This window comes from Cebidichthys violaceus, unplaced genomic scaffold (genome assembly GCF_023349555.1).
Source record: "Cebidichthys violaceus isolate CVI_PGR_0920_01 unplaced genomic scaffold, fCebVio1.0.p SCAF_37, whole genome shotgun sequence".
Taxonomy (NCBI): domain Eukaryota; kingdom Metazoa; phylum Chordata; class Actinopteri; order Perciformes; family Stichaeidae; genus Cebidichthys; species Cebidichthys violaceus.
The window spans coordinates 1,875,434-1,899,013 of record NW_027176561.1 but is presented as its reverse complement, the minus strand read 5'-3'; the positions used below and the strand labels follow the sequence as shown (position 1 = coordinate 1,899,013).

The window sequence follows — 23,580 nt, the reverse complement described above, 5'->3', positions numbered from 1 at the left end:
ACAGAAGTTCAGAAGGAGGCTGCAAATCTTTTGAGACTGTTTCTTCCAGAGGATCCCACTTTCCAGACTCAGATCTCTTTCTATGAGTATGCAGTTCATGCGGGTGATGAGGCGCTACAGGAGGTTTGTCTTCGCTACCTTGCGTGGAACTGTGAGGCCCTGATCCATTCCCCAGTCTGGACGGATCTTGCATTTGATCTGGTCAAAGCTCTTCTGTCTCGCTCAGACCTTGTGGTGCATAATGAAACCGTCATCCTGAATGGACTGGAGAGATGGGCGGCTGCCCAAGACAACGCGACCATTCCTGAGATCCTTCTGAAGCTCATCCGTTTCCCACTGATACCAGCTGAGGACTTATACACACTTGACGGCTCACAGTACCATGCCAGCCAGTTGCAGGGGTTTCAGTTTAACGCTCTCCCCTATGCGACGCTGCTCAATGACCTGAGGGAGGGACAACATGTCTACACACCCAGGATTTACACTGGCACACCGTGGAGCTTCACCTTCAGCTACCACAAAGTCAAAACTTACAAGGATTTTGGGTTCTACAGTATTCATGGACAACGCATCTATAGTCTGACATCTGATTTCCAAACACCGGTTCATAACAGTGCCTTTTTTGCTTTTAGCAAAATGAGCTGGAAAACAAGGGTATACATCAGTGATGCAGATTGCTCAAGTGAAGGTATCACTTGTCCTTCTTTGCCAGCTGTAAGTTTGAAGGTTGAGGGAAAGAACAGCGATTTGCCCAGTGAGATGGAGGGACGCATTCGTCACAGCAATAGGCTCGTTGTTATGTGCGAAGGAAGTTACGTGTCCCACGTTCAGGAATTTAATGCTGGTGATGGTGAGAATCTTGTGTTTATTCCAAGCAGCGAAAAAGAAATCTATTCATGCCCCTCAAAGCTGTTCTCCTACCAGGTGGTGGTTCGTCCTCACTACTCAACAGATTAGTTTCTGTTTCCTCTGGGATCTCAAGGCACAGAGAATAGGGACAAGGATGATTTACACTCATGAATATCCTATATAACTTTAACTATAACAAGTGTTTTTCACCAAGCTCACACATATATAACTAAAGCTTGACCACATCAATAATCAAGGTGTTGAGAAGGATAGAGAAGTCAGTGAATGCATTGTATTAAACTTCATGAGATTCTGTCTGCACATTCTATATGCTATAAAAAAAGAAAATAAACAAACTAAATTAAAAGATATGATAGATCAATTAAAATATATATTTCATTTAAATTTCACATTTTTAAGAAAACTTGTATATTTCTTTTTGGGGCATTTTTACAGTTATATTTAATTTTTATATATCCTTTTCAAAATAAGATGAACTATGTAATTCTGCAGCATGACTGTATTATTATAAGTGATGAATAAAAAAATTTGAAAAGCTCTTTGTTGTCTTAGAATGAATGTATTTCATTAAAAGTATGAGCCCAGAAACTCGTTCGAGCTTTCATGTCTTCTGTTCTAAACACAGAAAATCATGTCAGAACCACAAACATATCCCAAGAACTTTAGAAACTCCAAGGTCTTGTAATCTGTGTGTCTGGACAGCCTGGAAACACTGAAGGTTGCAGTGACAAGCTTTCATCGCACAGGAGCTTCTCGTGTTGATTCACAATTATTTGATCACTGATGAGCAACTAGTTTGTCTTAAAGATAATACAAGTGTAAGACAGTCGTGGTGGAAGAAGTACTGAGATTGTTTACCTAAAAAGAAGTAGCAATACCATAGGTCAGAAATACTGTGTAATAAGTAAAAGTCCTGAATTAAAAAAAGTACACAAGTACTAGCATGAAAATACTCATTACAATGGCCAATTTTAATGGGAAACGTCTGCATCTTCTGGCAGTAAGTCCCTAAAGTTTAAAGTACTGATGGCTTTGCCTCTTTTAACATTCAATACTTGAAGAGAACAGCTGAGGTGCATCCTCTGTGTGTGTGTGTGTGTGTGTGTGTGTATGTGTGTGTGTGTGTGTGTATGTGTGTGTGTGTGTGTGTGTGTGTGTGTGTATGTGTGTGAGCATGCCTGTTAATTCCTAAAATTTGAATCTGGGAATGAACTTTTCACTTGAGATTTTAACTGTTGTTAATGTGTTTGCCCCAGGTCCAATAACAGGTTAATCCCGCCATGTTGTTACATCTTTAAATATAAAACATATACAACAGGATTATTGTAGCTACAGTCATACTGTGAAAATAAACCAGATAGGCCAATCTGTCAAACACATGTTAAACAGAAGCTGAATTGCTTCTGTTTAGGCTACTGGAGTAGAAAAAGTACGCCATGTAGAAGTACATCCAATTAGTACTTTAGTGAATGAGCGTACTTTCCACGACCACATTACCACATTACAGGGGGACGTAAGGCCTATTTTGGGAGCCAAACCCATGCGGTTGTTTCCTGTTGAGTGAACACAGGCCTGTTTAACCACCAGGTGGAAGAAACAGGAATTTAAGCCAGTTCAGACACTCTGCTGGAGGTTTGCTGCCCTCCGCAGGCTGCTTCCCGGTAAATGCGCTTCTTTTTTTCCGGAGATAAAGAAGGAACATCTCGGCGTAGTGAAGAAACCCCAGTATAACATAGTAAAATACGTGGTAGCGTCGTATTATAACGCCACACAAACCACCAGCTTCGGCTACCGTGCAGTGCGTCTTATCTATAGAGACACTATAATCTCCAGGACGCACTTTTAATCTGCCTAAATGCCAAAATAGCGGCTGGCTCTCGCGCACGGGGCGACACTTCATCTTTCCGGAGGAAACGCAGATTAATCGCTACATTGTTTACATTTTAATAGCATTTGGGACATTTCCGGCCACCCTAGTCGATTATTTTACATTATTAATGACAGTGTGCTATTTTTTTTAGTCTTATGAATGTGATAATAATGGCAGATAGACCGGCATGGCGCGTCGGACTGCCGTTCAGAAGAACACGGGGAGAGTGACAAGGACGGGGAGAGGGAGAAAGAAAGGGGAGGGGAACTGACATTAAAGCAACACAACAAGGAAACTACACTGCAGAGCCACAGACGCCTTCATTTTATGTTTTTGAATAATAGCCGGAGCTAGTGTGGCGAAGTGTATCTGTGAGATCTGCCCGGAGCTCAACCCCCTTTGCACAGCCTCAAGTGCCCGGAAAAGGAGCAGCTTTTTGACCGAGTGGGATTTAAAGGCGCTCTCCGTCGCTTTCACAGACATGGGTGAGAATAAAGAAAGAAGGGTTTAATTGTAATTTCTGAGGGAAATTAACAGAGGTGGTGGTGGTGGTGTTGGGGGGCAGGCCTCTTCTTGCGGAGAGAGCCATGCTCTAATGGGAGGTGGAAACAAAAGGCCAACCGCATAGCTTAGCCGTAATTAATGAAATGCCAATTTAGATTATCTTTTGCCTATTTTGGCCCCTTGAGATTATTTTACCATGATATGGGGCTGCTATTATTTTAGCATACTGCAATTATGAATGATGCTGGCTGCCATTACAGTGGAGCTTTCATTATAAAGTCATTATAATTAAAATAATGGCCATTTGCATTGGCTTTGTTCCTGATGTAGCTTTGATATACAGATGTTAAACTGGTAGCCAGGTGCTGTGGCTAATTAGGAAGCCTTTGAGTGATATGACTTTTCACAAGAGGCTGTTTGATGAGAAAACATCATGTACATGCAGCACAACATGCCACGGGTTATGGCTTTTAACATTAGCATTACACCCACATACCACTCCAGCAGACCTGAGCACATTAGGATACGTGGATGTTTGTGTGTGTGTGTGTGTGTGTGTGTGTGTGTGTGTGTGTGTGTGTGTTCTCAGGCTCAGAGCCACCCAGCTCTCCACAGGTGGTGGAGGATGGAGGAGAGGAGGATGAGGAGGAGCTGAGTGGAGGAGAGGAGGCAGACCTGCGGTCCAGCTCTGGACGGGGCTCCCTGCTGACCCGGAGGGGCATCACCCTGAGAGTGCTGCTGAAGGATGGCCTGGTGGAGCCGGGGGACGGCGTGCTAGCGATCCACTACCTGGTAATAACACACATCACAGCTGGGCACAGTAAGAATGTCGTTATTCATTATTTATGCAAGTGTTGTGTCACGTGAGGTTGCACTTGTTATTCATGTAACCTGACATGATACACTGGCCATGAATTGCACTAAGCAGTGGCTTTTAAAAGGAGCAAACAAGCACACACGTCTTGTTTGGTTTAAACATGTCTTTCCGCTCTGCTCCCTCAGGGTAAGAACTTTGTAGGAGACCTGTTGAATGATGGGAAAATCAGGTGGGTGGAGACGGGCCAGATCTTCAACTCCCCCAGTGCCTGGGCAACACACTGCAAACGTCTGGTGAACCCAGCCAAGAAGTCTGGCTGTGGCTGGGCGTCTGTACGCTACCGAGGTCAGAAGCTGGTCCAGTACAAAACCACCTGGCTGCACAAGTACCAACCCAGCGCAGACATGGTGAGAGCAGAGCAGAACTTTTTTATTTTTCTTGCTGTGGTCGGCGTATAGCCTCAAATATCTGAGGCAAAAATACTACCATGAGCAGTGTCAAGTTTAAAGTGTGTCGAGGTCAAACATCCACTTTTTGACTTTAATAATGAAGAGACCAAAAGCTGCTTCCAGACAGCTTTTATTTCTTCTTTTTACGGTTAAGTGCCGAGAAAACGTAGCTGTTTCAGGTTAAAGGAAGGAATGATGAAGCCCAAATAAGATACTGTATATAAAAATATAAAACAGCAAAGAGGTGGCAGATGCTTCCAGAGCATACAGTTGTACAGTTAGTTCATGGTTCAGTAAGGAGACTGGGCTATTTGTGAAAGAAGGACGAGGAAATTGGAAAAAGGAAAAAAACACATTTCTTTGTTAATGTAAAAAGGTTAAGGCCTCAGTGTGGTCATGAGCTGTGAGCAGGTTGGCTTGTCAGACTGTTTCATTTGAAAGTCATTTTAGAGGCGTGAAGAGGTGAAAGGATGCAGTGCTGGACAAGGAAAAAAGCACAAGTCATTTCAGTTCTATAAATAATTCCTATAAAACAAATTTTCTTAAAACAAGTAAAAACTATCTGCAGGTACAGTGTTTCCAATTATAATAAATGTGGTTCAAGAAATAAGTGATTACTGCTCTTGAATAAAGAATAAAATCAATTTAACTTGATTTTAGAGAATACTTGAAACAAGTTGGAAATATTCTAGTTGTTTTTACTCGTTTTAAGGACTAAATACTTTAAAGACTCATTCTGTTGTACTGTATGTATCACTGTATCTACACTATCCAATGTCACACATCATGTTTATTCTTGGTGATGCCAGAGCCTGGTGAGTGAGGAGGACGATGATGAGGATGAAGATGAAGGGAAGACAGCTGTGCAGGCAGATGAGAAGAACAAGAACAATAAACCTGGATTAAACGGTAGCAATTCTCTTCTCATCATGATTTTTTTTTTTTTTTTTTACTGTTTTAACAAACTGTAAAACTAATGTCCATCTTAACTGTTACAGATTTGATGGTTTCACGGAGAACTGACCGAGAGAGAATCCCTGTCAGATACTGCACCTTGGGAACCAGAGATGCTGCCAGGTACTGACTTTTGTACTGAAAGATCAATGAAGCTTTATGCGACCACAAGGGTGATAGACTGTAACTGTTATCCTCAGAGATCCACACACACTCGTGGAGCTGTCAGCCTTCTCAGCCATCAACAGATTCCAGCCTTTCAATGTAGCCGTGTCCAGTAATGTACTGCTGCTAATGGTAAGCAACAACCATATCTAAAACGGGGTGATTGAGTACTGCAGAGCAGTTAATGGACCAAGTTTCCTGCTTCTTTGTCCTCATCAGGACTTCCACTGTCACCTGACCACCAGCGAGGTGGTGGGATACCTCGGAGGACGATGGGATACGAATACACAACGTGAGTAAGATAAGAAAGTAACTGCAAGAAATATACAGGAGTATGAGGTTAAGGCCATCTTTAACCCCCATCTCTCCGTGGTCGATGTATTTCAGTCCTCACAGTCTTAAGGGCTTTCCCCTGTCGGACCCGTCTGGCAGACAGAGACTCTGCTTCTGCTGTTGAAGAAGAGGTAACACACCGACATACCGACAGTGAATCACCAGTCTGCACTAACAGCATGTATGCTTCAGAAAGGATGAAGCTGAATGACACCCATTAAAAATCTATGCCGCTGGATGCTTCAGCAGCTGGCACTTGTCAACATGCATCTGTCTTTCCTAAAGCCAGAAACAAAAACGGCTCAGGTTAACAGTGACTGCAGTGCCGAGTGTGTTAACCCCAAATAGTCTTCAAATATATGAAGACTAGTTTGTTTCCGTTAACAATATTTTTGTTTAAACTCCGGTAAGAATCCGGTAAATTCCAGTTTTACAGAAGTGTTTCTAGATTATCAGCACTGACCAAACTGTCCTGGATTAAAGACCTTAAAGGTACAGTGTGTAACATTTAGAGGGATCTTTTTGCAGAAATGGAATATAATATTGATAAGTATGTTTTCTTAAGAGTAAAATAACCTGAAAATAAGAATCCCTGTGTTTATGTTACCTTTAGAATTAGCTGTTTATATCTACATACGGGATAGGTCCTCTTCACATGTTTCTACAGTAGCCCAGAATGGACAAACCAAACACTGGCTCTAGATTGGGCCATTTGTGATGTAGTTCTCCTAAACTCTTTGCACACGGGAGAAGTTTGAGTTGGTTGCAATCTGCAACTTCACAGCTAGATGCCTCCAAATCCTACACACTGCAGCTTTAATACAAAATCTCAAAGTAGTGTCCTTTTCCACAGATTTTCTAATTCATAGCAACATACATGTATTTGAATATATAAAAGTGAATCAGTTAACAGAATATGGAAAAAATATGCAAAAATTGGAAACTTTGCAGCTAAAAGCCAAACTGGAACAAAATTCACCTGCAAAGTACTAATTTAGGGTCTTAGAATTAGAATCGATCCAGTTATAACTGAGCTTTCTCTTCTTCTATACTAAACCACTTTTACTGGAGTGAAACAACATTAAAGCAGAGGTAGTGTTTTTTTCTTCTAATCAGCGTCTTGTCATGTGGACTATGCTCCAGATCTGTCAGAACCTGTTCATGCGTGGGCTGTCGTTGGTGGGCTGGTACCACAGTCACCCGCGAGGTCCGGCTCTGCCGTCGCTGCAGGACATCGACTCCCAGATGGACCATCAGCTGAGGCTGCAGGGCTCGAACAACGGCTTCCAGCCCTGTCTGGGCATCATCTGTGGTACGTGTCTGCCTTTACACACAGTGCGGGACTATGATGACGTGATAGATCTTTATTAATATCTCTTTAACAGGGAGCTGGGAAAACAGTTTTTTTAAAAAGCCACTTTATTGATCCCATGCAAGGAAATTAAATAATATTGAATAACAATGCTGAAGTGATACTACATACATGACAAAGCAGGAGAAACAGAGGATTAATTACAAAAAGTGTCAGAAATAGTGACCCACGAGTTGCACTGGAATAAGGTGATGGAATAAGATGAAGATAATAATAATAATAATAATAATAATAGTAAAGGCATTTTTACTGCACTACTGTTTTTGCAAGAAGATAAGGTAAAAAAAAAGTGAGTAATGAAGGAAAGAAGAAAATTGTACATTTAACATATTGTAATAAATGCCATAAAGAGACATTTATGTGGAGACTCTAAACCAGCAACAACTTCCAGTATTTACCACGGCATGTGAAGGCATCATCATTATCCTGAACTGTTGTTGTCTCACACAACTTTCTGACTATCAGGCCTCTAAGCTCTCAACTTTCTTTTCTCTTTCAGGACCGTATTATCACGGCAATCAAGGCGTGGCGTCCACAATAACCCCCTTCTGGGTCGTACCACCGCCAGAGGTGAGGACTACTCCCCTTCTCATTTCACAGCTTTCTTACTCGGTTTCGCCTTTTCTGATACGGTTAATTTAGACACTTTTGCTTCTTCTTAACTTATGCATCATCTGCCTTCCTGCAGCAACGGCCTAATGACCACGGCATCCCAGTGGCTGTAGAAGTCACCTACGTACAGGACAACTTTCTCACCAGTGATGTTCTTAATGAGATGGTACAGATACTAAAACAAAAATACTGCGGAGAAACTCAAATCGGCGTGAAGCCTTTTTATAAATATACTGTAAATCATTATAAAAGGTGTTTATTCCCACCACAGATGCTGCTGGTTGACTACTACAGGACCGCTCCCGACATCGTCCAGTTCGGCCAGTATTGGTGTCCTGATACGACCATGATGGACAAGATCAAGGTAGGGTGATTAACAGAAGACCTTAAATCATAAAAATGGATATTTTACCTGGACAGAGAACAAGTGATGGTGATCCTGGCGCTCATTTAGGACTTCATACAGCCTCCTGCGTTGTGAGCCATCCGACCTAACTTGCACAACGTTCTCTCCTCTTCCTCAGGGTTCTCTGAGTTGCCACGCTCCCAAAGATCAGGCCTACTCTCAGATCTTAGAGCACGTCTACAGTCAGCTGAGCTGCACACACTGAAGGGATCCGCTGTGCGTGTGGGCAGCTCTCCCATCGCAGGTCGTTCCATTTCAAAGAAGAAAAAAAAACACTTTTGTGCAGAGCTGACAGGACTGAAGTTACGGATGAACCACGTAAAAAAAAAAAAAAAAAAAAAACCTGCTTGAAAAACATATAGATGCCTTGAATTCTCTCATGCTTGAGTAATTTTGATACAGCATTATCGTGAGTTTAAGAGAAATGTACAATTGATACTCAAAAACCAAACAGAGAACACACTACCAACATTTTTCAGAAGCATTTCATGGACCAGAAATCCACCTTCCTGATTTGGATTCTTCTCTATTGGACCTATGTGCCTATCTGTGCCAGTATCCTGAACTATGAGCAGATATGTGTACAATGTAAACTGTTAATGTGTTGTAATTGCCTTTATAGACTAAACCAATGGAGCAGTAGTTGAGTGGGGGGGGGGAGTGAAAATGAGTAGTGAATAATATACTACAATAGCAAAGTATGCAAGTGTGTCTTGGTTTGACCTGAACTGTACTCTGCAATAAGTTTTGTGAACGTGTTCCTCAAGTGAAATTGGATGGTTGCAATGTGGTGCAAGTAATATCATTGTGCCAAGACAATTGTTTTTATTTTAATGAACCTGTGTGTGTGTGTGTGTGTGTGTGTGTGTGTGTGTGTGTGTGTGTGTGTGCTGTGTTGTGAATGTGCCCCTCTACTGTCTCCCTGTCAGGTTACGTGAGACGTGAGTCCAGATATTTGCTTCCTCTTTATCCGTACTGTATTTATTACGAACTGTGGATTGTGTGATGTACATGTATGAAGACAGAGCAATGCCTTAAGCCTGCTGATGATCCACAAAGCATTAAAATATATACACTGGAACTATTTAAACACGACTGTTCGTTCTTCATTGACTTTGTTCTAAAGCAACACTGATAGTCAGCCGTGCTAGCGGCTCTGTGCGGCGCTACATTGATTTAAGTTAAACGCTAACGTCAGCGTGCTATCTTGCTCACATGAGGATTTAACTGATGTTAAGCAGGTACAGTGCTACGATATTCACCATGCTAACATTTAGCATGTATTAGCAATAAACACAATGATGACAATGTCATTGGTTTGTAGTTGAAGGTATTTAGTAATAAACCAAACCAAATTTCTTGGCCACCAGTCCAACAGTTGTTCAAATATTTATCTTAAAACCACAAATGGTGACCTCATGGTGGCGCTAGAGGGAAAGTCAGAGGATCACCAAAGTCATTCAGTGAATACAATGCCTTTGGATTTTCAGTACAGATTAGTTGCAACTGGTTGTTTAAACAAAAAAACAAAAAAACAAAAAAAAAAATTATATATATATATATATATATATATATATATATATATATATATATATATATATATATATATATATATATATTTTTTTTTTTTTTTTTTTAAATATCTCGGTATTGGCCCTCAGAACTTGAAAATCACATCAGTGCAGTACTTTATCAACTAACTTTTCTTTTTGGTACAAAAATATTGCTATTTATTATTATAATTAATAAAATGTTACTATTTATAGTAAAGTAATACATTTATATGAAAAACTAATAATAATAGTATGACTTATTTTACTTTTATTATTATCATTAATTAAAAATAACTTCATAACAGGATTAGAACTAATTTGTATTTTAGATATAGCAAAATGTTGCTTCTAGAACAGCAATGTTTACAACAGCAAAGTCACTAATATAAACTCAATATAAATAAATCAAATTTTAATACAATGAATATCATTCCTGAAATGATTAAAGATTAAGATTACAGATTAAAAACAGTCACTATCACTTGTTCCCCTCTGCTAGCATGAGGCTAAACATACCGTACTCCACTATGAACGTTTTACATCGTTTACTCAATTCAAATGTTCTTAAATATTCAAAGCCAGCCATGATGATGTCAGAAGACCTCGCCATTGATAACGCAACAATAACAATAACTTTGTTTTCTTTTTATTGTAAGAAGGGGGGGGACAGGACAAGAAGAAGCACGTACAAATACTTTGATAATAAAAGACAAAATATTGCGGTTAAATTCTGTACTCATACCAACAGTAAAAAGACAACTTAAATCTAAAGACATACATTTACAAGGTATAATATAGGACTACATGCAAAGATTAATTTAAATGTTTTACGGTCTGGTATATAAAAAAATAACACTATAGAGAGCCAGAATGATTTAATGCTGTTCAAAAAAGCATTTAAGACTGATTAAACAAATACATAGCCCTTTAAAAACAGAAATCAGTGGGACATGTTCTCTTTGAAACATGGATTAAAATCTACATAAAAAGGTGTTTCCGCTGGCGGTCTGCTGATAAACCTCACATTAGTCTAAACAACACATGTCCAGGAAACTGCCTGTAGTGTCAGAACGGAGCAGAAATGTGCACACGTCACGCATTTCATCTTTACACAGGAAAGGTGCCAAAGGCTAGAAATAAAAACCAAAAGTAGAAAAGAAATTTTCATGACCATATTCTTAAGTAGCTAGGTTAGGTTTTGGTTGCTGGATTAGTTGCGGTACTTTCCCTCCTTTTCTTTTTCCAAAAGGCACTAAAACAAAGCTATCAAAGTCCGTATTTGATAACAGTGTGATCCAGACAGCACCTCCTACAGTCCTGTAACTTGGCCCTGAACTTGATACAAGTATTGAAATGTAGTAAGATCAGAGATGTAAACATATTAGACAAGGATCAGAAGTGGGGGAAGTGTTTGGCAGCGTGGAGTGATGGACAAACACAGATCATTCAGCTGGACCGACGATACGCGTTTGCTAAGGATTCATGTTTGGCAACAAAAGTTCTCCAAATGAAGTCAAAATGGACAAAAACGTACAATTATTTTTTTCCCTTGATGTTTTCCCTTTCCCTCCAGGTCTTTCCCTCATACTGTACAGCGTATGTCGGATTAGACTCCAGCTGCTGGTGTGGGCTGCGGCTTAATCCAGGACAAGAAACCAGCCTCGTCCTAATAGAATAACTGAACAGGAACGACACCTCAGCCCGACGCACGAACAAAGAAATTGAATCAGAGCCATCGTGAATCATCAAAATCACAGGGTTAGAATAAGTTTCAAAGCACAGAGGAGTTTCACATTCTCAAAGACACAAGGGCAGACAGAAATAGTGGGACACTCATCGATGAACATGAAAGACTGACCAGCAGCGTCATCTACTCAGGCACCGAATAACAGGCGCCTAAAACGGGTCGAAAGACCGAACAAAGGAAAAGGCTGAACATGCTAAGACAAACGGGCCTTAAACTAAATGAATATATGGCTATGTTACAGAATACTTAGTTCAACAAACGAGCGAGATGTTCCTATTGCATTTCATAAAAGACTTTTTGGCTCCGCCTCCTCTATTGAACAGACTAGCAGACAACTACTGAACAACGAATCATTCTGCATCTCTACACAACAAACACACGCCTCCCTTGAGTGACAAAAAAGGTGCAACGTCTGCATTTAACTTTGGGTCTGTGTGTAATGGTGGAGTACGTCTGTGTGTCACACACACACACACACACACACACACACACACACACACACACACACACACACACACACACACACACACCAATCTCATTTGAGGACCAAGGTGCAATTACAACATCTTCTCACATATTCAGTAAGCAGTTCTACTGTAGTAGGTTGAGCCTAACGTAACTCAAATACTGAATATAAGGACACCGGTGTATCGGGTTGTCTTCTGAAGCCATCAGCTCAGACATAGATCTTTAAAAAGAGCATTACAAATGGGGCCCAAACCTGAAAATGGTCTAAACTGGGGCTCATTTTGTCTCGTTTCTCATACATTTTTTTTTAATGCAGTATTTTTTTGTGTGTAGTTTTAGTTTAGGTAAAAGTAGTTCTCAGTCTCGCCAGCAGGTGGCATCAAGAGACGAGCTCCAGTCCTTAAGGGGCACAATGTTCTCACTTATGAAATGAAGATAATATTCAGTCAAGCTTACCGGGAGGTTTGAGTTGGCCTGAACAGTTTGAAAAAAGACTGCAGTCACACAAAATGGATGATATGAAATGTGGCACCCCATTATAATCACCAGATTTCATACAAATCATATTTACCATATCAGTAATTTGAAATTAAAGACAAATATTGCTTGTAAATGTGACAATAGTTAGTCCTCAGGAAATGTTCCTGACTGCCAGATAACGGGTGACGACATGTTGTGTCCATCTTGGATTCTTTTACCTTTGGGTGGACACAGGTGGATATTCTGGTCTGGACTTTTCACTCCAGAACAAAAAGTGCTCGTCTGTGATGGTGACGTCAGAGCCGAAAGTGAAAATGAATATTCTGCGGACCAGCCCTCGGCTTCGCTTTCCTCCCTCTCTCCTAACTCTACTTGCTTGCTCTCTCCTCCTCCTCCTCTCCATCAGTCTCCTCCTTAGCTCTCTTTGTATATTAGTGTGGCAACGCAACAAGGACCTCAACGTAGTTGAGAGGGAAGAATCCCGACTGGCTGTTCAGCATGCCCTCGTACCAGTTCTCGTCGATCTGATTGGTCAGGGTGATGATGTCGCCCTCGCGAAAGCCCAGCTCTCCCTCGTTCTCTGGATCAAAGTCGTACAGCGCCTTACAGCACGGCTGCTCCGGGGCTGAGGGAACACAAGCCGGGGCAGAAAGAATAAGGACGATGACGGCAAAATAAGGCAAACCCCAAAAGCGAGCAGAGCCATTTTCAGGAAAAGTAATCACATTTACATACGTTTGTATATGTTAGTACAACATTAGCATGTGGTGCAGTCAGAGCAACCGCAACACAGCATTGCAAGCAGACTCAACACTCCTGTGAGACCAGGTTCATGTGTGACTGTCCTCTGCCCTCCACCCTTCGTTTCCTCCCTCCATCCCTTTCTCTGTGACCTCACGGAGATCAGCAGAGGAAGAGTGGGACTATATACACATGCACGCGCGCGCGCGCGCACGCACGCACGCACGCACGCACGCACGCACACACACACACACACACACACACAAGCTCGGCTTTTTTGTCTGCGAACAGTTTTCTCATTGTATCAAGTTCCCCCCACAGACTGCTGGGCAGGCTAGAGATGGGGAAGGCTTGGGTCACTCACTCTCTGTAGCAATTTACAGCGGCAGAAAAAAACACAATGTCAACACCTAATTTAACTAACTCTGAAGCAGCTTAATGACAGCGTTTCTCTAAAAAGCAGATTGTATTAGAATAAATGCCGATTAGAGTAAAGTTCCTTTTTTGAAAGACGTCTAATGAGCAGTTTGATGAAGAGACAAATTCTGGTAATTAGCTTGTAAGCTCATATGGCCCAATTTCCCACGAGTGCTTGTGATGTTGATTTAGTTGCTTCAAAAATAATGGCATTCATAATTATCCCTACATTACTTCCTACAATAACCAGTTACGATTAAAACATTAATGAATACATGTATTTATGTACAAATATTGATGGAGCTACTTTAAACTGGCAAACAACTGCCTACAGCAGTTATGAGGAAACATTATTATTCATTCTGTCTGTTTGGTGCTGAGCACGTAGTGTTCAGAGTATGTACACTACATGTCTGGAGCTTCTTCTTCAGCAGCTGTCTGCAGCGGCTGAAAAGAGAAATGAGAGCGGTGAGAAGGAACCAAAAAGGTTTGGGAGCATATTTCATATCCGACTACTCGATGGAATAATCGGTAGAATACCTGATTACTAAAATAATCGATAGCTGCAGCCTCTACTCTGTTAGTGGGTTCAAAACTATTTGTTCACACATGGACACACAAAAACAAAGAAGGCACATGATGCTCCGCATATTATGCAAGATGGTGGTGAGAAATAAAAAGCAGAAAAACTGTTTGTTTTTTTGTATTAATACAAACAGCTTAAGGGTGACTGTAGTATTACACTCTATAACTATAATACTAATACTAACTGGAATACCACTACAAATAATAACGAATAACTCATTATAATTCTAGCACAGTTAATACTCCTGCTATTGACCAAAACACTGGCTTCATAACTAACTGATATAGTAATAATATATAGTAATATAGCATCAGGGTATGTTAGACAGTCGTTTGAAGCCATTATGGACTGTGCCAGCGGTTGAAGAGGCGTTAATAACTTTTAGTAAGTCAGGCTGCAGTATCTAGACTACAGGATGTTTGACCTATTACAAAACCACATGCATGACGTTAAAGTATACGTGCTACACAAACCACCATTATTTGTCAAACCTGTGAGAAGCCACTTGTATCCTACTTCCTACATTTCACACCAGAAGCTGTGCAAGCACACTGGACCGTTTCACCACCACAAAAAACAACAAAAAAAAAAAACGGTCCCACACATTCTGTGACTCACACAATCTGGGTTTCCGAAAGGACAATGTGGCCGAGTGAAAAACCTCTGCTGATATCACAGGAAAGAGGAACAAGGTCAGTTGGAGAAATGCCAGCTAGATGACAGGGCGGGACATACATACTCTCACACTCTCTCACACACACACACACACACACACACACACACACACACACACACACACCCCTCCCCCCAATGCAGAAACAGACGTCCTATTTTTCATGGAAAACAACTGAGTCCAATCGACAACAGAAAAATAAAAAAGACAACTTCTTTCACATATTTGTGCTCAGTGGTACCGATTGGTTGCAGGTCTTGAGCAATCGCTCTGACGATGCGGAGAGTTATTTTTCCGGCTTAGTTTCTGTCAGACTTCTGAGGAATGTGTTCAATGCAGGCATGCTACTTTGGCTCGGTCCATCTTCTGTGTGCAGAAACAGCTGGATGTTTTTTAGCTGTTTAAACTCTGCTGTGGTACGCTGCCCTTTTTGTGTGGCTTTGAGAGTGATAAAATCAAGCCTCAGAATGAGTTGGTTTTGCTCTTTGTTTGTCCAGACAGCATCTGTTTTCCGTTGCACTTCATCATTTTGACATTAATAGTAATATACTCAAATGTGTGTGGTAGAATTAAAATATGTTGATCCTTCCCAATGCCCCGGCGCATCAGCTGTTTTCTTACCTGAGTTGCGTGAGGGGGGAGGGGCCATCGAGGTCGAGTAGCCGTTATTTGAATGGTTGTCTTCTCCGAAGTCAAAGATGGGTTTGGGTTTAGGTGTGTATTCACGTCTGGGTCGAGTCTGAGCATCATTCATCCTGTTCATAAAGACAAGTCAATTGAAGTTTTTCAATTTGCAAACCTCCAGAACCAGAAGCAGACTATAAGCTGCACAGTCAGATGCACTTAACAGTGTGTGTTGGTATTTGTGTGAGTCAGGTCTTATTACTGCACCTGTCTTTAAGTTTGTCAGAAAGCTCCTCCAGCACCTGCACAGCCTGTTTGTGATACTGCAGCTGGGACTCCACCAGGGATGAGAGCTGGCTCACCTGCTCTATCTACACACACACACACACACACACACACACACACACACACACACACACACACACACACACACACACACACACACACACACACACACACACACACACGGTAATCAGTGTCACTTTGCTTAAGTTACTGTGTTTTTCATTCCCATGGACAAACAGTTTATTCTGGATTACATATAAAACGGGTCATTAAAGCATGTAGCCATGTACTGCACCTTTAAGATAGATTACAATGAAGCTGATATATGATAAATCATTTATATTTCTTTGACAAAATAATCTTAATTTAGCATTCAACCTCATCTCATGCTAGTCAAAAGACTGTAAGTTTAGATTATTTTTTGTCAAACTACTAGCTCCAATGTCTATAATGATCTTTCATGCTCAAATTCACAGATAGATATTATTCACTAAGTCATAGGGAACAACATATAATAAGTCTGAAAGTAGAGAATTAACAGAAAATATGGAACAGACAGACTTCCTCCAGGTAGCACCGGTCCTATTCACAGTCAAACAGCTCAATATTAAAACTAAACCCTCAACTGCTGCGCTGTAATAAACAAACACACAAATCACTTCAGATGTAGAAGCAATCAGAAACATGCTGTCAGCTGTTTTCTTCTCCTGTGTCTCCTCGCCTACACGGACAGGGCAAACAAATAATGATTCCTAAACCTAAAGGTGAACTGCAGCTATTTAGAGACATGTTTATCTCCAGTGTGAGCGTTGGCTGAACAGCTCCATAGGTGTAACTATCGCCGTGTGTTTGTCCAGTGGGTGTGTACTGAATGGCAGCAAAGGTGAAGCTCAGTGCAGCTCGACAACTGGACAGAAAACTGATGAAAGGTTTAACATGATATGGCAACATGCATCAGCTATCCTCTGAAATCCTTTAATAGATTTGTATATTGCTGCAAGGACCTCTGTATTTCATATGTCCTGTTCATACCTGACGTTTGCATGTAGTTACTCTTTATATTTTAAAGACGGATCAGGATTAAATGTATGTTTCAGGGGACAGACACTGAACGGTAATAAATCAGTCCTCACGTCCGTCTCCAGCAGGTTGTACATGCTCGTCTCGGCCACTTCCTTTGACTCGTGGAACTTCTCCAGAGCCTGTCGGAGCTCCTCGTCTGGGATCTTGCCCTGACGCTTTTTCTTGTAATCGTAGTCCAGGCGGCGGCCCTCCAGCTTCTTCAGGTGATGCTGAGGATGGTTTAGGAGAGGGAACATACGTTAATATCATCTTGCCTTATATTCAATTTTGACAATTTGAAGAAATGATGCTGGCAGCGTACCTGTATCTCTCTGAGGTCCTTGTCGCAGAGCCCTTGCAATGGATCGATGAAGTTCTGTTTGACGTCGATATCTAGAGAGTCTTTGACTTCTGCCAATCTCTTCATGGACTCTCCAACATCCACCAGCGCTCCGCCTGAGCCACACAGACAGAGATTAACAGCTCGGTGACATAGTGGATTAATAGTGCAGTACCAGAGAATCATATCGCCATCAGACCACACACGAAGTAACAGATAGTATCCGGCAAAACCAAACACAGGCACAGATACGATACTTAAAATAGTCAAAAAGCATTTCAAAGCTCTTTAAACAGTTTGGTTAAATCTATCATTCAGCCTCTGCCCCACATACACAATAAGACAACCGTGTACAACAAATAACCCATAAAAAGAAGCCTCAACATTCCGGTACCACAACACACACACACACACACACACACACACACACACACACACACACACACACACACACGTCTTACCAAAGTTAGTGTCCTCTCCGAGGTCCCGCCCATACTTGCCCATGCATTCCCCCAGCAGCCCCTCGGCCTGAGGGTAGCCCGGGTTCTTCACCTGCCCGCGGATCTTTGACATGGTGTTCAGCATGGACAGTTTGGCCCGTGACGCTGCAGGAGAGGAGATGAAATGCATTTCGTCACAGAGCGCAAACAGTTTGAATGAATTGCATGAAGACAGGGTTTCTTCTCACCTGGGTTGGGCTGAAGGTATTCTGATGTTTTGGAGATAACCTCCACTACCGCTTTACTGGTCACATCTACTTTCTACAAAACACAGCAAGCACACGAACATCACTAGTGTACAGCAGAGCTACTGCAATCACAACGCCTAGAGTAGAACAGTGACCGGCAGAGGAGGTGTCCTTTTAAACCTTTTGTTATTTACCGCTTCCTCATAGGTTCACACACACAGTTTGTATTGTATTTAAAAAATGTAAATACGGGGAGTTATTTCATACCCATCATATTTGGATACAGTACATGATATGCATCTCAACGTGCTGGTCTGACTAAACCTAAAAACCGAATACCATGTTTAGTGTTTGTATTCTGTCTTTATATTAGATTTGGTCATGTTTTTGGTGATTTTAATGATATATTTTTTCTAGATTAATAGAACAAATGTTTATTCTATAACATGTCAGACAATAGTTTTTTCAGGACCCCAAATGTGACGTCTACAAACTGCCTGTTTTGTCTGCCCAACAGACAAGATATTCAATGCATTATCATATTAGAAGACGAAGAAATATTAACATTTGAGAAACTGGAAACGGTACATTTTAGGCATTTTTGCTTGAAATACTCAATAAACAGATTTTGGCTGTTTACATCAGGAGTTGCTTTAGCGGATCATCTATTTCAATCTAGTTGGAAACCCGACAGATCTGGTATGGAAGTCTGGTTTTATGATGTGTATATTTGATTTGGCCGAAGGAAATACATGTTTTTGGTGGTGGGAGGACCTTCTTGTTGTGAGGCAACAGTGCTAGTTTACAAGAGTTTTATAGACTTTGAGGTCAGAATCTTTTTCCTCAACATAAAGCTTATTAAACAGCTTTAAATAGGGTGTAAACATCGAGATCGGACGTCCCACAGAAACAGCAGTGCGTTTGTTTACCGTGTGTTAAACCAACGACGCCTACAGCTCTGGATGGAGGACGTTGCCCTTTTAAGAACACACAAAGATGCCTCTCTTACCCGTTCCAAGTCTCTGAAGTCATCATCTAGTTTCGTTCCTTCAGCACCTCCGACTTTCTCACTTACCATCTAGAGAGATAGAGAGACGGGGGGGGGACAGAAACAGAGCTAGTTAATTAATGCTGCTCATAAGGTTTTCATTTGAGGGGAAACACGCATCTCTCCATCATACATTCTCACGCCTGCTCTGTGTAGAAAATGCAATAATAAACATTTCTTTTTAGCGGTTGTTTACACTTTGCAGGACGAGGGAGACGTTGGACCAGCTAACTCAGTTGCTTTTATCTCAATACAGACAATATGCTACAACTTAAGTAGACTGAAACATGTTGATTGAAAGCACATGTATTTCACAGTGAGATCTCTCGGCATGTTTTTAGGCCACAGACTCTTTTCTGTGCTTGTACAGTTACCAGGGTTTTCATTCGTCCTTTCTTGGCTAATTCTGTTAACGGTGGAGCAGGATTTCTGAGAACTGGAAAACTAATTCAATTATTGTGGCTTCATAATGAGTCTGTACTGCTGCGACTTCAAGATAAAAGTTAAAACCTTGACGGCTGTGTCCATGAGCCGCATGGTATCTGACGAACATAAAACAAACCCTCATCACCAGCAGTGAGATAAGCACACAGCAACAGTCCTCGCTTGCAGAGCAACTTGTAAAACTATTCCGCAAAGACAAAAGCAAACAACAATTTATTCGGAGGTTAATGCCATGACTCCAGTCAAAGTGCTTCACAACACTTTCGTTGTAATAAAACATGTGTCACAGCGAGACATAAACAACCGGTTTCGATATTGTGCATAAAAGTCTTGAGGGAGGAGTAACAAACCCCGATGTTAACGTGTAATTATTTCGCCTACAGTACTTTAGAGAGGGAGCATTTTAAAATGTCTGGACAGTTAATGAAACTCTGCAACAGAGGGCATGAAAATGGGATGAATAATTCAGAATTTAATTTGTAAAATTCGTATTGTATAACAGCAGATGTTCCTGAAGACTTTGAGGTGAGGTTATTGCTTTAATAAAATGACACTATGCATATCAACAAAATAAATGATTATTTTCACAGCTTTAACTGATTAGTTGTATACTTTTAGGACCTGAGCTAGACTATAAAAGGCATGTACAGTTGGACATACTCAATCCTTTGGTTAAAGGATGAAGATACCGGCCTGTGATAGAGCAACAGCTGTTTGAGTCGTGACTCAAACAGCTGTTTGTGATTACTGCAATAAGCAAGACTTTCTGGGTCTGAGGGAAATGCTTGTTTAAAGAATATCACGATGGGAGAGTGACCAGTAGAGCTTGATGTGTAGTCACAGAAGTTTATATTAAAGCTTTAAGTATACAGATTTAACAAGTCAGGTTTGTGAAATACATAATGGTTATGCTTTCCCTAGCAGCAGCAGCTGACAGACTGAACAGTCTGGGATCTTTGAGTTCTGCTGCTGAATCTCTGCTGTATGCGGTAAGCACATGACAGGGGCCCATGGGGGATTCAGGTCACAAGTAAAAATACAGCCTCAACTCTCCGTCTACTTAGCAATTGACTCCCAGCCCCAGACTTCAGATTGCAGTCTGCACTCCTACATCTTATCTTGTCTGCCTTACAAGGCTTCAAGGAAAGGGCCATGGATCCAATTCCTGACTAGGAGTACAAGCCACTAAACTTGAGTGAGTCTTAAAGTCTTGTGAGCCACTAAGTAATGTTGCATTTGTTCTTCTGCTGGTGAAAACATCACTCATTGTCAAGAGTTGAAATGATTGTTTACACGCACACAGGCTCAAAAGGAATACAGCCCAAAAACATCCACAAAAAGGTCATCACCTGGATGTTTTGGTATAAATACTGGTATTAAGGAAAAAGAGCTCTGCAACCACAAGAGGAAATCATGTTACTGTGATCGGGTATAAAAAAGTGTAGGTGCGATAAGAGATCCAGCAGCCTTTCCGGTGATACATAATAATACACATATATACCGTATATGTGTGTGTTTTCCTTCATTCTTACTTGGCGCTTGTGCTTTCCCTCCAGGTAAATCAGTAAACACACACACACCCACACACACACACACCCACACCCACACACACACACCCACACCCACACACACAGGAGCCAATCACCGCAGTCGTTCACCAGAACCTGTGTTATCCGGTTTATACTGTCCCAGGTAGGTTTAGATTGCAGACTGATAGTCACTCCTATAAATGGGGATTTCCCAGATGACGTCTGTACACAACCCTAATCTACATCTTTACCAACATAGCCATGGACCTGATTGAACTGTGTCTGAACACTCAAAAGGCAGTAAGCGCACACTCCAGGTGGATCACTCTGTGTTTCTGCCGTTTACTTTGCAATTGTCTTGATGAAAGACGCGTTACAGATCTGATACTTCTTCCAGTTAATGTTAATCGTTTAAGAAGAGCGGTAAAAACAACCACTGGATATCACGTTTCCTGCTATGGCTGCTCAGAATCCTTCAGATTGTTTGGCTGGAATGTGTAGATTATTTCCTGCTATCTGAAAACCTCTGTGCTTGTTTGTACTGGTATTAAACTCAAGGCAAGGACAGCGACATTGAGACTTATCCACATAGCTAGTGTTATTAGTGTAATAAACAAAAAATATATAATTTCAAATGTCTCTTTGTAATGTCCTACATTTGAGCATGACATTATCTACTTTCAGCTGTGAATTAAAGCATTTGAGAACCAGATGACTTATAATGATATCAGTGCATGTATAAACTTGATAAACTGCACAAATAGAAATCAAACTGTCATCTTCATTCAGGACTAACAATCCCTTCCACTGTCCCATCTAAAACTCCTGTGAGCGTGATGTCGTTTGTGCTAGAACTGCCCCTTCGAGTGCGACATTTCAGGTTTTTATAGATTTTGTGGCACGATGAATTCTTAGAAAAACAGGCAGCAAAAGAGAAAAACAAGGATGTGTGAGCTACAGGACACAGATATCATTTCCACAGCCAACTTCCTGTATGCCTCCCGCGAAGAAAATCGGATCTATGTCAAGCGTTATTGACCCTCATGGAGTTTTGGCAAGAAAAGCAGCTGCATTGCAGACAAATAAAAAAAGGGAAAGGACACTATTTCACCTCCTTCTTTGCATCATTCCTCAGGTCACTTTCTCATGCATTAATCCGCTTTATCTCCCTCCAACACCTTTACGTTTTTGAATAACAGTCAGTGCCAAACACTCCTAACATGACAGCTTAGTGATATTTTTTCCCTTCCAACCAAAACCAACAGGGATCTGAGTGTGTTCCTGACAGGAAGCTGGGCACAAACCAAACGTCTTTTCCTGCTTAGATCAGCAGGGGTAGGAAGAAAAGAGACCCAACAAAAAAAAATCTTTTTAACCGTCCCCGCCCATGACTACGAGAGCTGGCCCAAAATTAAAAACATTCACACCAAGATTCAGACACTAAAAAAAGACCGTAATGGCATTTCTAACGCAACGGTATTTTGGATCTCTTCCCTCGTGTGCCCTAAATATTGATCTGTCTCACTAAACAAAAGACTAACACAACACACACAACTGGGGGATAATAGGTAACTGTGTCTTCACCGCCAAGAAGACACGGTCTAATTTGAAGTTACACTGCCTCACATATTAGAAGGGTCTTTTTTTCTCTGAATAAACAGAACTTTTAGCTTAAATGTGAATTGTTTTTTTTAACTTTTAAGAGCTCTGACTCACCCAGAGAGTCCCTTAGGCAAACAGAGCTAATGTGTATTCCAGGATGTGTACTTACTCAATCTGAATTGGTGCACTGCTGGGTAACGTTGCTTTAAAAAACACAAAATGTGAAATGCACAATAACGTTGCTTAGCATTAGCTTAAGTTAGTGAACGTTATAGTTCAGCTAATTCGAAACATGTCCCGAGAGATGCTCGTTAACTTTAACGCTCAGCTGTAAAAGAACACAAAGTGCCAACTTAAAAATAACTGACATTTTACACACTGATACAAAGCTAACGGTAGCTTCCTCCTGTCACCACACAGCTACCAGCTACATTAACAAAGCGGTATTAACATGAAGCCGACTATAAACTAGCTAGCTCATAATGCTAAGTGAGGCTAGCTTTCCTACATGACAGTTAGCTAGCTTAAAAGAAAAAAGTTTTTGCAAACCTGGCTGGCTTTATAAAACTGCTTCTTGAAGCCCGCTACCGACATCTTGAACACCGGCTTGTCTTCGGCGTCCCAGCGAATTGCAAATCGGTCACGATTTAACTAGAAGTTAAACGATGTAGTTTGTTAGAAAAAGGGAGGAATTTAGGAGGAATCATAGGACTGCACAGCCGTCACTCCAAGTCGGGACACGCCAACTGACCACGTCAACGTCGAGGCTGATTGTTCCCACTGTCACGGCAGATAACGGAGCGATAAGTGTGCTAAATCCTCCCAAATATTATCCCCCGAACTGAAAAACCAAGCAGTACAAATCTAGGGCACATTAAATCTGCACCAGCCGCTTTGAAGAAATCAGTTTCCCTGAGTTTGGTGGACGCCACACGAGTCGT

At 41.3% G+C, this 23,580-nt stretch overlaps 3 protein-coding genes across 4 annotated transcripts in view; 2 read left to right on the top strand and 1 right to left on the bottom strand.

The window, feature by feature from the left end:
• The window catches only part of LOC137884194 (deleted in malignant brain tumors 1 protein-like), a 23,016-nt gene extending 21,663 nt beyond the window's left edge, over positions 1-1,353 (top strand). The window contains 1 exon segment of the mRNA XM_068725894.1: positions 1-1,353. This exon segment is cut by the window's left edge and continues 79 nt beyond it. Within this exon segment, the coding sequence (XP_068581995.1) occupies positions 1-957 (957 nt within the window). The 3' untranslated portion in view covers positions 958-1,353.
• A 1,218-nt stretch (positions 1,354-2,571) lies between these two features.
• On the top strand, positions 2,572-8,707 carry mpnd (MPN domain containing). Its single transcript, XM_068726011.1, has 13 exons — positions 2,572-3,225; positions 3,834-4,036; positions 4,247-4,468; positions 5,320-5,419; positions 5,509-5,587; positions 5,665-5,761; positions 5,849-5,921; positions 6,017-6,093; positions 7,106-7,274; positions 7,834-7,904; positions 8,023-8,112; positions 8,218-8,310; positions 8,471-8,707. Exons 1-13 carry the CDS (start codon positions 3,222-3,224, stop codon positions 8,555-8,557), a joined length of 1,365 nt encoding a protein of 454 aa, XP_068582112.1. The 5' UTR covers positions 2,572-3,221; the 3' UTR covers positions 8,558-8,707.
• A 1,828-nt stretch (positions 8,708-10,535) lies between these two features.
• sh3gl1b (SH3-domain GRB2-like 1b) lies at positions 10,536-23,540 on the bottom strand. 2 transcript variants are annotated; one of them, XM_068725958.1, is made up of 10 exons: positions 23,391-23,540; positions 23,189-23,290; positions 19,026-19,094; positions 18,017-18,089; positions 17,790-17,933; positions 17,311-17,444; positions 17,060-17,218; positions 15,909-16,012; positions 15,639-15,772; positions 10,536-13,225 (listed from the first exon to the last, which is right to left on the bottom strand). In XM_068725958.1, the coding sequence occupies exons 2-10, from the start codon at positions 23,231-23,233 to the stop codon at positions 13,032-13,034; spliced, it is 1,056 nt and encodes a 351-aa protein (XP_068582059.1). In that variant the 5' UTR covers positions 23,234-23,290; positions 23,391-23,540; the 3' UTR covers positions 10,536-13,031. The 2 variants fall into 2 exon arrangements, with proteins under 2 accessions (XP_068582059.1, XP_068582058.1); XM_068725957.1 differs by having other exon boundaries at positions 23,189-23,540.
• Positions 23,541-23,580: the final 40 nt, after the last annotated feature.